The following is a 19,329-nucleotide window of genomic DNA, read 5'->3' as shown; positions in this document are numbered from 1 at the left end:
AGTAAACTGTCTTGGCCATCATGTGAGTCGAACGAGGTAAACAAAAATGTTGATGAACAGGAGCTCATAACAACTCAGTGCACTAAGCACACAAGTTGACACCACTAGCTAACGGTCTCACTGATTCCGATATTCGTAAATGTGTGGCCTGTGGGGCGGTGGTGGGCTCGCTGGGGAAAACTGATTGAGATGTGGTTTTGTAAGGGTGCCAGCCAGGCAGCGCCTCAGGATGATTCTCTCTCATCTATATCACCAAGGAGCCATTGTTACGTTTTCACACATACTTATGGGAAATCAAATCACGCTTCTTTCACACACTACTCAATGACAGAGTGACAGAGTCAGTGTATAACAGACAACTTCACAAACACTCTGTCTCCTTCCTTTACTCACCCTCTGTACAGCGATTGGTTATTTCCAATCTCATTTACCCATGGAGCTTGATATCATTATTTTTGGTGTCTGACCGCAGGCAGAAGGGAAGCTCCAGGATGGGCAGACAGGAATATCCTGACACCCGTCTGTGGAAAAAGAGGATAGCCTAATTAGACAAAGTCAGGATGAGCTGACAAAACCTAGCCTCAAGACGTCTTTTCATGAAGCCTTTCCTGTCAAATGTCTACTTGTCAACAGACAATTCTATGCCTCTCTCAAAACGTGTCTTGGTAGGGGAAAGGGATTTATGCTATCAGAGAGCACAATTGTCAGTGATTCGGCTTAAGGGTAATAGGGCTCAGTCAATACACTTTAAGGCAGATAGCCTACAGCAAAATAAAATGATACATTTTGTTTTGGTAGTTTAGCATCAAATGGACAGTATTATGGTCACATGCCAAATGTTTGTGCTTTACTATCAACATTTATTATGATACGACTGACCTAAAAGGGGTATTTCTCTTAAACATGTCTGGGGTCATTTTCACTTATGCTCAGACTTTTGTGTGCACACCCCAGACAGTTTTTAAGTTGCTTGATTCAATATTTAGATATTTGATATAAATTTCCAGCCAATTCAACTTCAAACTCTATGTTTACCACATTAGACTCATTGAAAACATGTCCCTGCTTTTGGTGACTGATATCGTCCTGATGAATGGGGAGACCTTTTCAATTAGTTATTAAATGCATGGACTTTATGGATTTCATGCATGCATGGACTTAACATTACTCCTTGATGCAACATTACAGAAAATATTAATGCAATGAATAAGTAATCAAAAAATTATTATTAGGACAATATCAGTCAGAATCAGGAATGTGTATTTTCAATGAGTCTAACAATTAATTTGGAGTTTGAAATTGAATGCACACTGCAGACAGACAGACAGACAGACAGACAGACAGACAGACAGACAGACAGACAGACAGACAGACAGACACAGAGATTGCAGTGCCTGTTGAAAGCTGCTCAGTGCTCTGATCCGGTCGAGAGCCCGTGCACACATCGTTTCCGTATCCGCCCTAGATCGAGACCGGATCAGCAACCTGCACAAAGAATAGATCCCAGTCTTAAAGGGCCCATTGCACTGTGATTGGCTCCTTTGTTGTCAGGCAGCCGCTGACGGATGAAGATGTAGCCATTCACAACACTATCGCCCCTCCAGACAATGGGATGTGGTCCCTACAATTTCCGTATACAAACCTTTTTCACATGATGACGTGTACATTCCCCTGCCAGGTCAGCTAACTAGCTACTAGCTAGCAGTAAGGCTTATTATTTCATAGTAAAAGACTAAGGGAAAGTCTGAACCAAAACGCTGAAATGGAGACACTTTACCACCAGACAAACAAGTGAGTGTGCCTGTCTTGGGTTCAAACTGTATATATTACATTAACTGGCTATCGTTAATGGCATGTAGTCACACTTTAACAATGCCTATCAAGTAGTATTAGTAATATTAACGTTACATTGCTTAAAATAACCCCTTTCTGCAAATACATGTTCAATCAACATTTCCCAAAATGAATGTACTGTTTAACTTGACAAACTGGCGTATGCATTCTCATAGTATCCAGCTGTCAAGATAAATAACGGTTAAGGTTTGGGGTGATATTTCTGACAAATAAAATGTAAATAGTGTTTGGAAACACAATTGAATGAACGTTTCAGTAGATACAATGTATCACATACACATTCACTGACTGTCCACTGTGTTCTATTAGACAGATCCAGGAGGTTCAGTCTCACATGGGGAGTCTGGAGGCAACGGACCGTGAGTCTGTTCACTGTGAGTAACAACAGCCCGTTCACACACCTGTTGTATTTATTCACTCTCGAGGTGGTCTCAAGATGTTGCTCGCCGAAAATAGCTGATTTCAAGCATGAGACACAGGTTTGATATAGCTGCATATAAAAATATCACCCATTCTTGAGAATTGGGACAAATCATGTCCTACCAAAACATTTCAAATTATTATTTATTAACACACTAATTGAAAAGAAAAGTTTGGTGAAAATATATTCTTAAAGGATTTATGAATTACGTAAGATTTATACAATGTTTTGATCTGGTTTCTGTCTAAACTTGCACTCTGCCAGAAAACACCCTTGTCTAAGACAAGGATTCACAACTTCACATTTTTTTTTTTTTTTTTTTTTGTTAAAAGCATTAATAACAACCTAATAATAACCTATGTATTGATAACATAGGTGTAAGAATGTACTATTAGTATCAACCTTTTTTAAAGTGTGTTTTTGTAAACGTTTTTGCCCTTTAAAGTTGTGTCCATGAACGTTGTCAACTCCGTCAGATTTCTACAAAAACATAATTTAATTTAGCTATATCCTATGGTCCCCTGTCTCACTTCCTGGTTTAAAGAAAGATGGAAAAGCTGCGAAAGCTCTGGTAAGCTTTCTATTTTTTAAATGCACTAAATAATATTACTATCTGGTGTGTCCCAACCATAACATGTCAACTCCGTCAGTCCTTCTAAATCCAAACTAAAAAAATAAAAAATAAGAACATAACATTTTGTCAACTCCATCAGACTCCGTCTGATGTCAAGTCCGTCAGATATGCTGATGGAGTTGGAGTTGACATCTAAAAAATCAAACTGTGGGAGGTTGGCCCATTACATGGTTTCATAGTCAACACTTTGATCTTTAAAAAAATAAAATCCTGGCATAATTGAATATATAAAATAATAAAACGTTTTTGTCACAATTCTCAAGAATGGGTGATATATATAAACATATATAATGTATTTATGTCCCCATCCTCTCGGATCTCATATTTTGACTCTCTGGCATACCCACTTACACATTCTGGTTGACTTTTTAAAAGGCAACACATAAAAAACGAGAAAGTTCTCCTCGGAGCACAGGTCTCCGTTAGGTCAGGTAGGTTATTGTGGGCCAGCAATGTTGCCAATCAGGATGGAATAGGAAAAATTGGACAGATCCATCTTGATCACATGACCATAGAGATAATGTGTACGGATTTGCGTGATGTTTGGACAAAATTGGTAGGAGCAATATAAATATAAGCACCTAGTGGCGCTATAACAGGCCCATGTGAAACATTTGGGGCAGAGGTTCTGCTCTGGCATCCAGGGAGTGTGTGTGCACAGTTTCACGTCGATCGGGCCAACGGTGCCGGAGATTAGCTACTCACAGACGGACAGACACACGGACGGACGGACGGACGGACGGACGGACGGACAGGATGCAAAACATAGTCTCGGCCACCCCTTAGGCGTGGCAGAGACAAAAAGAGAAAAAAGGGAACAATATATTTTCCTTTTTACAGCATGTGTAGAGCCTGAAAAAATGGGTGTGTCACTCCGTGAGCCAGTGTGTGGTTGGTTGATTGTTTCGCATGGTGGGTGCCTGAAGGATCTGATCTGAGCCAGGCTGGTGCCAGGACAGGAAGCAGTGGGGTGGGGAAGCTGGGACGGCTTCTTCCAGATAATGGTGGGAGCCACGCTGCTGCCCCCCGACAATGACTTCAGCTTGCATGTTAACAGGTCGGAAGGATGTAGCATAGACCCAAAAAACTGGCTGATGGGAAAGGGGCGTGGGGACAAAATTGTACACTTCAATCCGGAGCTTTAAAATCGTTAGATAAAAGTTTCCCATAAGCCTTGTTCTCCCACCTTTTTTGAATAAAATATTATCAGGGATCTCAAAAGGCTGAACATCTAATGAGGGGTGTAAGTGCAAATGATGGATATGATGATCTCAGGAATTAGTGTTTCATTTGCATTTTTATTTTGGGATTACTTGTATTTGCCTTGTCATTTTATTCTGAATCCAGACTTAGATATGAGGAAAGTATAACTCATGTACTTTATTCCCTGATAATCCAACTGAATGTGTGGGCTAGAGAAAATACAGCTTTCACAGGCCACACTGATATGATATCAGTATGTTTTTTGTATTCACTTCTGGGATTTTGTCTCCTCTTCATAAAAGTGCTGGAGAATGACCTGCAAGCAAGGATCGACCAAATCTTCAATCAACTAGAACGTCTTGAGATGCTGGCGAGTAAAGAACCACCAAACCGTCGGCAGAACGCAAAATTGTGAGTACGGACATAGTCCTAGAGCTGGTGGGGTGATTAATCTTACATCAAAATTGGCTTAAGGGAGGACTGGCCGGTGGACCATCATGTCACTATGACTCAGCCATAAACAATTATGTTCCCAATGCAGCTATGCCCAAATATGGAGTGTGTTGTCTAACTTCAATGTGTCGTCATGGCATCAGGCGCCAACACATCAGTCAGTTCCATATCAAGTTCAAGGTTCAAGGTCTTTATTAATGTCCCAGAAGGGCAATTAGGTTTACAGCAAGAGGACAACAACAGACATGAAACACCATAGCATAAAACAGAAGTCTGGGCGCATCTAGTGCAAGAGATAAAAATAAAAGGCTACATTCAGAAATATAAAGTGCCGGCATAAAGTGCTTGTTTCATCATCGTCATCATCAGTATCATCATTATCCTTTACCTGTAACTGGCAGCGTTGATTGCACGAATTGAGGCAGGGACAAAGGAGTGCTTGTATCTCCATATATGGACACACAAGGGGGCATACCCATATATGGGCATATACTGATGACATCACCGATCTCCATAAATGGGCATAAAAGGGACAAAGACTGACAGATACAGAGATCTCCATATATGGGCATATTGGTCGGATCGACGGTGCGACGTAGGTGTAGGGCCGCGTAGGGCCGAACCTCTAGTATCTTATAAAGGCAATGGAAAGGTGTAGGAGATGAGACAGACAGCCGTCTATTGCCCTGTGGCGACATGGCTCTATGAAAACATTTCCCCTGGATGCCCCGTCATCACCAGCATTCTTGCTGCATTGGACAAAGCGTCATTTCTGATCTGGATAAACAGGCCCCAGGGGACACGGAACACGCCATCTCAACAGCGCTCCTGTGATCTCAGGACGGCTCTTTGTTGGGCCGCAGGGGAGAACCAAGCACAAATGACGCAAAGGACAGGGTGGAGCAGGTGGATGGCGATGTAGGTCTTCAGGTGTTCCTGGTTAATTCCAGCCAGGGCAGATGATGCACTGTTTTGGATAAAGCAAAACATTTGAATACTTTCAGTGAATACAGCAAAGACATAATTGACATTGTAAAAGGTGTCCTAACTAAGGCAAATGAGTATTCTAAAACCAAAGACAGAATTGAAAGTATTTGTAACATTACAACAGTCCTTTTCTATTTTGTGACATGTGAGTGAGTGAGTAGTGGTATCTTTTGCACATTTCAGGCGGGTAGACCAGCTCAAGTACGATGTTCAGCACCTCCACACAGCCCTACGAAACTTCCAGCACCGACGCTACAACAAGGAGGCCCAGGAGAGGGAGAGGGAGGAGCTCATGAACCGAACCTTCACTACCAATGTAAGTGTGATGTCCTTTCCAGCCACCATTGATTTGCTATGATGAAAATGATCAATTGTGGGCGATCCAGCCGTGGTTGGTAGGTTTGTCTGCTCTACAAGCCAGTAGAGCCTGTAAACATGCCATCACATCAATGTCCTATTGCCTTCTGAAAATCGAATTGGCTGGTAAAACAAGTGACTGGTGGATATGAATGCAGTTTTCCGACTCAGTTATCCAATTCTAATTTAGTTGTCTCAAATATGTAACTGTTACACCATTTTTGTTTTTTGTCCAAGTAGGATGCAGAAACCTCCATCCCCATAGATGAGACCTTACAGTTTAACAGCAACTTGCACAACGCACACAGAGGCATGGATGACCTTCTCGGCAGTGGCAGTGGGATCCTCAACGGCCTCAGAGATTCGAGAGGGACACTAAAGGTGTGTGCATTTGTCTCCATACAGAACAGGAAAATCACTGTGGCGTCAGACAATCAAATATAGCAGAGCAGTATTCTGAAAGAAACGCAAGACCTTTCCCTGAATAAACACATTTTAAAAGAATACTTAGATAAACCCCAACCCGGTTTCTACTTAAATCACCATGGTGTGTTTGTCAGTGATGTGCACTCTTCTAGAAAATGAGTACATGTTTCCAGGGAGGAGAAGTACAGCCTTCCTGGTTTTGCTTCAGGTCTCCTCTTATCAGGGTGTGTCTGATGATCAGCACAGAGGGCCTGGTTGGGTCTAGGATCATATGGCCTGGTTCCCTGGCCATGAGAACCTTCTGAGAGATGGGGGTTGACATGGCAGGGGAGACAGGGTGTTGTCACTCAGACTGCGTTTCATCTATTTTCTAAAAATATTTTGTGAAGTTATAGCTTTTTGAGTTTTTGATGATTGAATGAAAAATAATTGTATGTTGCCTTTACACAGGGGACCCACAAGAAGATGCTGGACGTGGCCAACATGTTGGGGTTGTCTAATACAGTCATGAGGCTGATAGAGAGGCGGGCCACCCAGGATAAGTTAATTATGATTGGAGGCATGTTGCTGACATGTGTGTTCATGTTCCTAGTTATCAGGTACCTGGGCTGACCATTCTTTTACAGCAGCACTTTTCAATCAGTCTGGGACTTTTACATACCAGTCTCTATGAACAGTGACAGAATCAGTGACTTTAAGGAAGTGTACTGGATTCAGACATTTCATGACAATTGTAAAAGTCCTGATTTTTTTTATAAACTGCCATCTGATGTGTCAACCCTTTGACACCTGCAAAACTATAAGGTTGAAGATGCACAGTAATTCATTCGGCTCCTAACTCATCAACTATCTGCAAACTGTTGCCACCATTGCATACCACTGCCTCACATCAATAACCAAGTCCTTAATTAAAACCAAGCTGTGAAACTGTGAAAGCATTGGGTCTCTCTGCTATATATGGTATGTATTGTCTTGAGATAATGGAAATTGGTGACATGAGAAGGGCAATATATTTGAGATGGCTTGCTGCTTAAACTAATCCTCAACTTCAACTTTCGATCACTCCTCAATAGATATTTAATTACTTACTATTCTGCAGCATTAAGCATGGTTACTAGAAATCTTAAGGCTCTGTGGGAATTCATTTGACTTGTCATAATACTCCTTAAATGTTATTTCATACTGTATGACATATATGCCAGAGATTAAGTGAGCAACAAGAAAAAGTATTATTTGGTAATTGTTTTCCATACTGTTTGATCAAATTAAATGTTATACTGTTGTAAGATTCTCTGGGATTTATATTAAGTCTAGTCTCACTATGTGAGCGTTTTAATTAATAGAATAAAATTAAAAAAACATGTTTTGTGTACGAGTGTTATGATTGAGGCAAGGCTTTCACTTCCATAAATCTCTATAGATTTCATATACATCAGTCCATCGACAGCGTGAAGTTAAGATTTACAGCAGCTCTGGCAAGGGCTTTCCCTTCCATTGTTCACAGAATTACTGGAAACTTAGTACTTGAGGGACTCCAAATCTGCCCAACTCCTGTGGCGTCCCTGAGTTTGTATGGAAATAAGAGGGAACCATCAGATTTACAGCCACTGTTCCACCCCATTCCCTGAATGTTAACATGCACTTCCAGATTTATGGCTTCCAGAAGTACATTTAAGGCACCTCTGGCACCATCTAGTGTCTTCAACCAGGTCACTGTTGAGGAAGTACTTTGTCTCTCACAAATCATGTAAGTTTGTGTTAATTATAATCACATTTTCCCTTCTTAGTTACTCTATGAAAAACTGAGACATGTGTGAACAAGTTTATTTATTGAAGCATAGTAAGTTTTAAGCAAAAATGTTGACAGTAGCTGCTTTAAAAAAAAAAGTTGACAGTTGCTACTGTTTTACAGATCAAAATCCCTTGCCATCACAGGCTTTTGTAGTCAGGATAATGTAGGAGTAACCTTAGAAGTAACCTTGATGAATTACACATGCATTTGTTAAATTCTCTACCAGGTTATCATTATTCCTCATATCTACTTTTAAAACAGTAGCTTCAACCGCTAGAATGTTATTGGGTTTAACTACAGCAATTTTATTTACAAAATTACACAAAAAGAAAACTCTTCTTTTGAAGAACATTTTGGGAAAATAATTTAAAAACAAAAATACAATTATTGCAGTATACTACAATCATATTGTTACACGATGCAAAAGCAGCATCTTGATGTACAGATTTCAGTGCAACTCATTCACCACTTGGAACATGACCTTTGCTTCCAAGCAACTCCCATTGCTCACAAATGGGTTTTTTATGCGACTTATATGGGGACCTTTTCATAAACTTTATATGGGTGTCATATTCATGGGACTCTTCACATTACACACTGATATATGTACAATTTACTGCATCACAAATTGATTATTGAGACCAACGATCCAATAGAGAGCAAGTAGTCATGAGAACGTAACAAATTCATAAGTACAAAATAAGTCAGGCTCTCTAAAGCAACCAGGTTACATTACAGAGTCAAAGCAGTTTCTTCTCTCAAGATTATGACCCCACTTCCACCCTATCTCAACCTTCCCACATGATTCTGCTTTATGGCTTCAGCCACTGTCTCTTTGGCTGTAAGAAACAAGTAAGAACATTGAAAACAACAATCATATTCAACTGTGGAAAAGAAAATACTCCAGTGGTTTGTTTAACTGGCTTCCCATTCCCATGGGTGTCCTACAGTCTGTTAATATATGCAAAAGTTCATGAGGTCTCTTTTGATCCTCACCCTGTGTAAAAACTTAAGGGCAAAGCATTTCCATTATGAGGGGTCAGTGAAAAAATGTCAGCCAGAATAAAATATTAGGTTAAGTACTGACCTCTGTAGGGGCAGCACCACTGGGTGGCTATGTCTTGCTGTATTGTATAAGCCCGGTCCATGGGTGGTTTGGTGGCAAGCGTCGTGCTCCCTACTAGCCACTGCCTGCACACTTCTGTGACAAGGTCTCCTTTAAAACCTGCACTACAGACGTCCCGACCAAACCCGTTAGGCTAAGCAACCCATCTGGCTGGCTGCTGTGGATGCGCTCGTGTCACTGCAACCACTCCTCAGGAACCATGGTTAGGAGGATGTTGGAGGTCCTGCCCTGAGAAGATGGGGTGTAGGTGGTGGAGCTGGAGGGCTGCCGCCTGAGCAGCTTGCGAATGCGATGGCCGGGGCGCGAAGAGTGTCGGGTATTGCATGAGGGCTGCATGTGGGACATGGTGGAGAGCAAATGAGGTGTTATGAAGTGCTGAGGCTGGGATAATGTGTATGGGCTGGCCAGAGAGGAAGGCTGTATGGTGGGCCGGCATCAACCCTGCATGACCCAGTTGGTGTTGCAGTTGGTGACCAAAAGAGTGGCCCAGCTGGCCCAGCTGCCCCAGCTGCCCCAGTTGCCCCAGCTGGCCCAGCTGGCCAAGCTGGCCAAGCTGGCCCAGCTGGCTCAGCTGAGACAGAGAGATGGGGGTAAGGTGGTGCTGGGGAATGTGGTGTACCTGGGCTAGCTGCGCATGGGCAGGGTGGGGGTGGTGGGCATGTGCCGGGTGAATGCCCATGGCTGCAGCAGTGGCCGCGTGGTGCTGCATGATGGCGTGCTGTACCGTGGTGATGGAGGTGGCTGATGCCATCTGCGGCTGCTGGATGTGGATCTGCTGCATGGTGGGGGGAGGGGGAGCAGGGCCGAGGTGGTTGGCTTGGGCAGCGGCGGCTGCTGCTGCCGCCGCAGAGGGATAGGTCTTCACCTGCTTGGCGAGCAGCTGCTGCTGTATGTGCTGCTGCGCTGCCTGCTGAAGCTTACCGTACTTCTCCATCTCTTCTGGAGTGAAGGTGATGGGTTGACTCTCCAGGGGAGCCAGGCCGTCCTCCTCAGCATCCATCATGCACTCTTCCTCCAAGCTGGGTGGTGGGTAATCAGGGTAGGCATGCATGGGAGGCTGCTGCTGCATGTTGGGCATGAGCGACTCCATCATGGGGTTCTGGGTGGGGTCCTGTCCGGCCTCCGTTTGGTACTGGGGCATCAGCATGGCTGGCTCTTGCTCAAACAATGGTCGAGGTTCATGATGTACCTGGATTTCAGCGGTGGGGTGATGTGCCTCTTCTTGCACCACTGGGTTTTGAGGGGCCTCCTCAACCTTCTGTTGGACTGGTGGGGCAGGGGGTGGTGGCGGCGGGGGAAACTCTCTAATTGGCTCTACAAGGATAATTTCTTTTTCAGCCTCAGTGCCTTTCCCTGCTCCCGACTTCTCACCCTCATCAGGCCTTGTCAAGGGAATTATGGGAGGTTTCTTACCCGCTTGTAGTTTACCAAAAAGTGGCAGCATGGCTTTGTTTCCCAGAAGAGGGGGTAGTTTGGGACCAAAGTACCCCTGTGGTGGGTCTTTAATCTTGTTGCCCATCTTTGTCACCGAGGAAGGGTCATCAGAGCCTTTCTTAGACTGGACCTTCTCCAGCAGCTGTCGAGCAGTCAGGGAGTTTCTTTGTTCTCCTGCATCTCGAGAACCAGCCACCCGCAGGCCCTGCAAAATGGATGAGTGGCTGTTTCGACTGGTGATCCGCGATGAAGCCGAACGGGGAGACTGAGAGCGATAAATGCGTGACCGGTTGAAGTCTCTGTGTCGTGTGTCGTTGTCTACGCGGCTCCTTGTGCCATGGCGGTGCGCCGAGCCCTTGGTGGAACTGGAGGAGCGGCTGGCGGAGCTGTGGCTCCGGCTGTAGCTGCGTCTCCAAGATCTGCCGCTACTACTGCGGCTTCTGCTGCTGGAACTCCTAGAACTGCTCCGGCGATGCCGTCGATGCCGCTTTCTGCGACTGTGGCTGCGTGAACGCGAGCGTGAGTCATCCGAGGAAGAAGAGGAGTACTCGCGTCTCCGTGATCGCCGCCGCCGTCCCCGGCTGCTCCTGCGCTCGGAATCTGATGAGCGTTTGGAGTGCCTTCGCCGGCGGCCCTCGTTGCTGTAGTCACTGTAGCTGTCAGAGTAGCTGCGGCTACGGTGGCTATAGGCACTGCTGCCCCCTGAGGAGCGCTCAGAGCTGCTGGAGTATGAGTGGCTACGGGACGTTTGGCCACGGTGGTGGCGGCGCCGGCTGCTGCCGTGTCTTTCCCCGTGCCTTGATGAACGGCTGCAGGAGCGGCCTGAGTCCTCGCTCTGGTGGCGCCGCTGCTCCCGGGGACTGGACCTGCGGTTGCGGGAGCGTTTGGCAGTAGAACCGCCTTCTTCTTCACTCTCACTGCTGGGGGGTCTGCCTGGACCAGGACTTTTCTGGGCTGAGCTGGAGCAGGAGGCACTGGGAGGTGCACTGGGCTCAGTCTTCTGTTTCTTGGTGCCATTGTGCTCCTCTGCAGCATCGGACTTGCTGTCAGAACCTTTTCCATCTCTCCCCCCCTCTGTCCCAGACTTGGAAGGCACTTCCTTGGCAGGACGTTTCCTCTTCCCAGGTTCTACTGCTGTACTTCCTGTAGCTTCAGTTGTCTGAACAGAGGAGGCCACGGCTTTATCTTCCACCTTTGGTTGTTTTGTTTTCTCCTTCTCATTACTTGCCGGAGTTGCCGCTTCTTCATCCTGATCCGGCACCTTGTTTTTAGTCTTCTTCCGTTTGTGTTTTTTCTTCTTCTTGGGCTTTTCTCCAGCAACCTCAGCTTCCGTCTGCCCATCCTCCACCGTTCCCTTGTCTTTTCCTTTGCGTTTAGAGTGCTTTGAGGACTTCTTGTGCTTCTTTTTCTTCTTCTTTTTCTTGCTGGTGCTACCACTGGTTGCTTGCTTTTGCTCATCACCGCCCGTTGGGTCAGGCTCTCTCTTCAAGCTGGGTTGATCTTTTTCGGTACTGGGCCCTGGGTTGGTGGCTGTGTCCACCTCAGATGATGAGACAGCCATCTCTGCTTCCTTCTCTGTGCCTTCTACACAGGATTTGGAGGACTTTGATGCCTTCCCGCCACGGGCTCCTTTGTTGCGGGATAACTTGAAGTCAAAGTATAGGGGATTGCAGCTGTAAGAGAGGGAGGGCTGAGCCTTTGTAAACTCCAGCAACTCACTGGGCCACTGCAGGGTGGTGGTCTCATCTTTGCTCAGCACAGGGAAGAAGGGACCTGTGGGTACTTTAGGGCCCAGGTTGGTATCCGTTACGTCTTGCTTGCTCTCTACCTCTGCTATGGGAGCAGGAGCAGGAGCAGGGGGTTCTGAGGAGGTGCTCTCCACTGCACAGGGAGAAGCCTCCTCTGCCTTCACTTTAGACGACGGCGGTGCTGGCTCCGGGACATGTGTGGAAGTTACCTTGTCCACCTCCTTCTCAGTCTTACACTCAGTAACTTTGGACTCTGCCAGTTCAGAATCGTCCTCACACTTTTTTTCATCCTGCCCTTCCTCCATGTCCTCTTCGTCCTCTTTAGCTAACTCACACTGGTCGGTGGCCTTCATGAACAGCAGAAATTGGAGGCGGGGCTTTACGCGACAGTGAGCAGGAGGAATGTAGTGGTAGTACTCGGGCTCCTGTCCAGCATAACCCTCCTCTTTCTTCATCATCATCTTCAGTTTGTTGAGCGTGGAGGCTAGAGAGGCACCATCATCTTGCTGCAGCTGCACCTCTTCGGTTCCTGTCACACTCCCACCTTCACCTTCACTTGCTACTGTTTCTTCCTTGGGGCTGTCTGTGTTGGAACCTGGCGCCTCCTCTGCCTTCTCCTTTTCACCCTCCTGTCCCTCCTCCTCCTCCTCTGTGGCCTCCTCCCCAAGGTCTGCAAACACAGCGGCCACAGTCTCCAACTTCACTGGGGCTTTCTTGGCAAAGGAGAAGGACACGCTGACTTTGGATGCCCCAGGCGGTGTCGGGGAGGAGGTGTTTCTCTTCCCCAGGGAGAAACTGATGGTGGGGCCTGGCCTAGGGGAGGCCTGGCCACTTTTATCTCCAGAGGAGCCATCCATGGGAATGTCTGTCAGAGGCTGAGCAGCACTCTCAAACACTGTGCTGTCGCCCTCTTCTGACTTCTCTCCATCCACAGCGACAGTGGTTGTTTTGAACATGGGACCACTTCCTGGAGTACTGTAACAAAAAAGGAATGACAATGAGATGATATGAATATTTCCGCTTGTTAAGATTATAAAGTAAAACATAGCCTTGTAGCATTGAAGTTTCAAAACATGTCCACTTTCCACAAGTGACCGAAGAAGATCCTGACATTTATAACTGACGTCTAAACTGCATATTGAACAACCAATTTTCATTAATGACAAGGTCAGCATATTGAACAACCAATTTTCATTAATGACAAGGACGAAATTCCAACATTTTAAACTTGTGAAGTAACAAGTAAAGTTGCGGAATGAAAGTCAACTTGATTCTGAAATGTGAATGTCACAAAACATGACATACTGCTTATATTTGAACTTTAACAAGTGTGTGCAGGCTAATAGGTCAGACACTTTTAACTGATTCTCCCTATTTGCTTCATGTTCTCGGGTAGATCTGTTTGCTTGTTAGCCACTGTGCTGACATTCCATACCGTTTGTTCTCTTACTAAAGTTCAGCAGAGCAATATCTGTCAGCTAGTTCTGGGAAGAACAGTGGGAAATTAATTGGCCATCATCATGTTTGTTGTTTATTCTGCTGCCACTGGAGGCATTTTAAAAGCACACTGCAGAGAGCTGTGGCAGTACTATCACTTCTACTCCAACATCCTACCAGCAGAGGGCACTGGAAGCTTATATAAAATGAAATGAAATATTATTACCAGTCCTGCTGTTTCCTCTGCTCAGCCAACTCATGCAAGCGACGCATCATCTTCTCTTGCTTCTTGCCACCTTTCCGGGAACGGGAAGACACATTCCTTGCAAACTCCCTCGACTTCAGCTCTTTGAGCCTCTGCAGCACAGAAAGAGAATAGAAGCAAAAGAAAGAGAGAGATGGAACATGAAACAGTGCAAAAAAATTGAGGAATAGAAAGAAGAAAAATGCCACCATCTCTGCCTCCAGAATAAAATGCCAGACAAATATTTTGCCACTCTCTGCCACGCTGAAGCCAAAAGGGGGAGATAATGTTTTCACCCGTTTGTCTCACAAACCGCTGGATTGATCAGCACCAGATTTCTTGTGCCACGCTGCCAGTTGGCCAAGGAAGTACCTCCTCACATTTATTATATATTTTTTGAAATATTTAACTTTAGAATTGAAGTCCATGCCGCTGGAATCGGGCTGAAACTTTGCCAAACATGGAGTTATACATCATAGATACGTCCTGAATGACAGACGTCCTTGACTGGCCACCCAGCCTGGCAGAGATACAGTATGTGCTCCACTGAATGCATGAACACATCTCTTAGTTTTAGCATTGAAACTAATGTACACCTGCATGTGTGGGCAGACTATTAAAGGATTGGACAAGGGATGCGTCATCCTCACCTGCTTGTGAGCATGGTCGTAGGAGTTGATGTGGTTGTCAAACTCCTGGTGTTTGGTGTACTGTTTGTCACACAGCTCACAGTAGAAATTGGCTCTCAGGTCCTCCAGAGCCTTGGCAATGGCTTGTTCCTTTTCCACCTGGTCCTGTTACAGAATAATAGAAGCAAAAATCGGTGACCTTGGCACTATTCTGATTATAATTATAAGCCGTCCTTGCAATGCCATTTTGTTGCGCCTGTGGAAACATGCATGGGCAGAAACTAATTTCCATAATGTTAATTGTCTAGCACTACTCCTAGTCTTTATACATCACAAAACCAATTATTCGATTACTAAAATCAATTTATCAGTTATTTGATTGTTTCACTGCTACTGCCTGCATTAGATATATTAGGTGTATTCAGAGGAATAATCCCTGCAAACCGTGACATAGCAAATAACCTTTTCCTTTTCAAATAACCTTTCTGCCTGAAAGGTATGTAAATGATCTGTAATGTACTGTACTGACCACAGGCCTGATACAATCCCACCTTCATTGAATTCCTTAAGGGTTGAGAGTGTCGGTGTGCCTCCATCGACTGAATATGTGTCATTGCTTGTGCTTGACTAATCAACTGTGAATACACTGCAGTCATTTGCCAGCTGTCTCTATACAAATCATTACTATTACAGATGGAGGTTGTGACACTATCTTTATAGTCTATATTATAATATCATCGCTGGTGGGAGGAAACCTTGTATGTCCAAGCTTACGTCCAAAACTTTTCCGGAAATTGAAAAAAGAACCTGAGTTCCAATTGATCCAATATTATTTAGTCGCAAGGTCTCGTTAATACTTTCCATGGGTTAAATCTTACAATAATTGTGCAAAATCTGTCCGTGTGTTCATCTGTCTGTAATTCACGTATAAACACTAAACAATAAAACCAAAGCAACTTTGTCTTGGTTCATATCCTAAGTACGCAAAATCTCTGAAAATTGTTACTTTTGCGTGACATTCACATACAAATGATAAAATAGGGCATTAATTTATGCAAAAACAACAGGTGACAAGGTTTCTCCCTGACGGCGACTTATTTGCAACGGAAAGGGGCAAGATGACCTCTGCTCCCCAGAGGAAGTGATCAAATATTGTGAATCTGCATCCTCTCCAAGGATGATTACACTGCAATGAGTGACTGACAGCAGAATCTAAACAACACTGGACTATGAGTCATAAGCAGAATCTAAACAACACTGGCCTATGAGTCATAAGCACAGGAAGAAAGTTAAGAAATGACTGGACAGAAGAAGAGTGGGTTGGAAGAAGAAGAAAAAATCTGTCACCTCCACGAGCATTGGAAGCATAGTCTTCACGTTGACATTACTGAGTCACAGCAGAGGAGGCTCACCTTGTATTTCTGACGTAGCTCTTCTGTATCCTCCTTCTCCACCTCGAGGACCCTTCTCTTTTCTGTGGCGTCCTCTGCGTAGTCCAGCTATACGAGAAACATTGTGAATGGCGTCAGTATCTTCAGTGTGTATAACCCCTTCCATTTAAGAACTTATAAGAATTTAACTTATAAGCAAACACATAACTAGAAATAAACACAAATAACTTTAATTAAGTATATACATGCAATAAACGTAAGTATATGAACACAATTAGTTTTAATTATACAATGAACAAGCAAACAAGTTCAATATATAATATACACAAACTTTTCTTTTACCACTGTTCAAGTCCTGTTCAAACATGTTGCATTGCGATGCGTCGTGAGCTTGTATATTATTGGCTATTTTTTAAATGTTTTAAAAGGTTAAAAATCAGGATTCATCTGCATAATTGCAGATGCCGTCAAAAAAAGTCAAATAACTTGACTGATAAATCATCCAAACCAATATATAGGTCAGGCTCTAAACATAACACAGCACATACAGTATAACACATAACATCAAAAAATAACATGAACATGCAAAGTTTGTCACCTCCATCTCCATTCGTCCCATCCCCATGACATCATATTTGAGGATGATAGGCACTGGGTCGATGCGTCCTAGAGGGGAGGAGACAGAGAGATGGCGAGGTGAGCTTTTGACAGTGGGGAGTTGGTTCGGGGACAGCCTGCTTTTAGAGCATAGGGTGCTGGGGTTAGAGAATTTTTGCCTTGAAGTGCAAAGAGACCAGAAAGCTACAGTGAACCAAACACCAGCCATTCTCACAGCTTACTCCAGCCACCAGGTAGCACAACTAATCTGGCCTCCCTGTCCTATAGAATCTGGCTGGATAATTTTCGCATTCTTAAAATGGTCAAAACGGGCTGTGTAGCTATTTTATTCCTGGTGAAATAAAGTCAAGCGCAGACCATCAGGGTCATTCAGAGATGTGCTTTGCCGTCAGGAGGGAGAGAGAAGTGAGGAGCCACAGAGGGACAGGAGGGGATGAGACAGGGATCGAGTTTATTAAGCCAGCCCGTCACTGTATGTAAAGCCCTTTTCAATCTGGCTTTGTTGAACATCAGTCTCTTCTTTCTCCCCCCCCCCCCCCCTTTTCATTGCTGCAGTCCTGTTAAACCAGAATGCCAAGTTTATCAAGGACGCTACAGCCTGAGGGACTGCGGGGGGGCTGACACAGCTGCTGCTGCAGCACCGTACCGAGAGGCACTGCGACAGCAGCCATGACGACAGTCTAACGCATCGGCCTCTCTCTGAAGCGCCCCATGGCTGCCTGACCCACACAGGCCCCTTTCACTGCCCCACACGTTTGTGCCCCTCCACCCCCATACACACAGAGGGTCCCCCTATCCTCATCACAGCCGGGTGCTGAAAGGCTGTCTTCTCTCCCCCCTTGTCTGCTTATGCTATGTTACGTAAGCTGTGAAAAGAGCTATACGAGAAAGGAAATTAAATTTAGAAAACAAACAAAACAAAAACAGAATGAAACGGAAAAGATTAAATCAAAATTGTAAAAGTAAAAATCAAAAACTACTTTGGAGATTGACACAGAATTGCTTAATCCACTCATAATCAGCCAAACGAAGCAGAAAGAGAGTAAAAAAGGACACAAGCACTGTACTACAGCAGAGTGACGTCACAGGCCAGAAATCGCCATGGTGACAGTGCAAGGGATGGGGATACTTACCTGTTACACGAGGGATGGGGTAGGGGTGGGGGTGGACAGAGACAGACGGACGGACAGACAGACAAGGGATCTCAAAATAAAAAGGCACAAAACAGAATTTGAACTAGTCTGCTGCAGCTGTTGCCAGCCAGATACGCTGTTTAATCTTATTGATACCAATTTGGTTTGGTTTCAGTTTTCTTTTTTTTTACTCATGCTAAAGTTTCTTTGGTATTTTCCATAAATCAGTTTTTACAGGCAGTTTATACCATTGGGCATATGGAATATATCTAGAGCAAGCTAATTCTACAGTAGTTAAGGCACTGGGCTTGGAACTAATTGATCCCACAATGTGAAACTTGACATACAGTTAATGTAACTGTAGAGCTGTCCACTTCATAGACTCTTCCAATGTTGCCCTAAATAAATTAGGCCTTTTTTACTGAGCAAAAGGTTAAATGAATCAGGACTCTAATGCCATACATTAGCCAAGAACAGGCTTACTTCACATTCTTTACAATTTATTTAAAAATTATACTCAGCTATACTAAGGCGGCGAAAAGTGACAACATGCAATGGATTTAGGCACGAAAAGGGAACAGTGACTATATTTAGGCCTAATTACAACAAATTATGTGCGTCCAATTAATTCCTAGCCCATGGCAGGAAAATTTTATTTGGTGTTAAAAACTGCCAGCTTCCCGTGCTGTTCTGGTGCAATTTTGCATTCACAGCCCAATGGCATAATGATGACTGTTAAGTTATAGCTGCATGGGGTATCATATCATCTAATGGCCTGCCTGGACTCACATTCCCACTGCAGTGTCTGTCCGCTGGATAGCTTTTTTTACCTGAAAGTTAAGACTAAAAATCTGATGACGTGTGATTACTGAGAAGCCTTGTCTGACTGAAGAGAAGATGGTTATGTGTGATACTGCCGTCTACAGGTAGACTTCCTGCTATTTCCCTAGCAACTGTAGAGGAGCACCAACAATAAAGAGGATGGACTATTTGGCCAGCCCACGGACAGAACACTGCATGTTCACAAGTGGAAATGTTTTCACCGTGAACCACAGGGATGAGTCACAGGACGGGCCTGGAATTAAATAATCAATAAACAATTACAGTCATCCCAAACTATCACCATCTTTAAACACAGTGACAATACTTTCAGCATTACCCATTCCAGTGGAAAAGAAAGGGACTGGACAAAAACGAGTGCATCTAAATCACAGGGTGTGAATCACAAGGTATAAGAAAAAAAAAGAAAAAACTGAAAACAAACAAAATGGCAATGTTCTAAGAGTAATGTATATGTATGATAATATACAAGCAGCAGAATGAGGACTAATACAGAGAGAGGAAGCCTATGTAGCATTGGTGCTCTGATGACGGGAGAACAACAAATGAAAAAAATATAAGAAAATGGGAGAAACTAAAACAGATATAAATCATAATAAAAC

The 19,329-nt window shown here is 44.3% G+C and overlaps 2 protein-coding genes across 6 annotated transcripts in view; one reads left to right on the top strand and one right to left on the bottom strand.

Annotated features, from left to right (window-relative positions):
* The first annotated feature begins 1,658 nt into the window (after positions 1–1,658).
* Positions 1,659–7,662, top strand: gosr2 (golgi SNAP receptor complex member 2). The gene is made up of 6 exons (XM_080446431.1): positions 1,659–1,791; positions 2,164–2,228; positions 4,415–4,523; positions 5,736–5,868; positions 6,150–6,290; positions 6,786–7,662. The coding sequence occupies exons 1-6, from the start codon at positions 1,763–1,765 to the stop codon at positions 6,945–6,947; spliced, it is 639 nt and encodes a 212-aa protein (XP_080302557.1). The 5' UTR covers positions 1,659–1,762; the 3' UTR covers positions 6,948–7,662.
* Positions 7,663–8,149: 487 nt separating this feature from the next.
* Positions 8,150–19,329, bottom strand: part of gpatch8 (G patch domain containing 8) — a 30,990-nt gene continuing 19,810 nt past the window's right edge. For all 5 annotated transcript variants that reach the window (XM_080446186.1, XM_080446189.1, XM_080446190.1 and 2 more), the window contains 5 exons: positions 16,735–16,802; positions 16,158–16,244; positions 14,767–14,910; positions 14,099–14,229; positions 8,150–13,410 (listed from right to left, as the gene is read on the bottom strand). In XM_080446186.1, coding sequence (XP_080302312.1) covers positions 9,444–13,410; positions 14,099–14,229; positions 14,767–14,910; positions 16,158–16,244; positions 16,735–16,802 — 4,397 coding nt within the window. In that variant the 3' untranslated portion in view covers positions 8,150–9,443. The remainder of the gene's footprint in view (positions 13,411–14,098; positions 14,230–14,766; positions 14,911–16,157; positions 16,245–16,734; positions 16,803–19,329) is intronic.

The sequence above is a fragment of the Gymnoscopelus braueri genome (assembly GCF_963280865.1).
Source record: "Gymnoscopelus braueri genome assembly, chromosome: 13".
Taxonomy (NCBI): Eukaryota; Metazoa; Chordata; class Actinopteri; order Myctophiformes; family Myctophidae; genus Gymnoscopelus; species Gymnoscopelus braueri.
The sequence above is the reverse complement of the archived record's forward strand: the minus strand, read 5'-3'. Positions and strand labels throughout refer to the sequence as shown.

Excerpts from the sequence above, each read along its gene's own strand:
- gosr2 (XM_080446431.1), top strand. The coding sequence starts at position 1,763 with ATGGAGACACTTTACCACCAGACAAACAA. Across the intron at positions 1,792-2,163 it reads CTTTACCACCAGACAAACAA|ACAGATCCAGGAGGTTCAGT; the intron begins GTGAGTGTGCCT and ends GTGTTCTATTAG. Across the intron at positions 5,869-6,149 it reads ACCGAACCTTCACTACCAAT|GATGCAGAAACCTCCATCCC; the intron begins GTAAGTGTGATG and ends TTGTCCAAGTAG.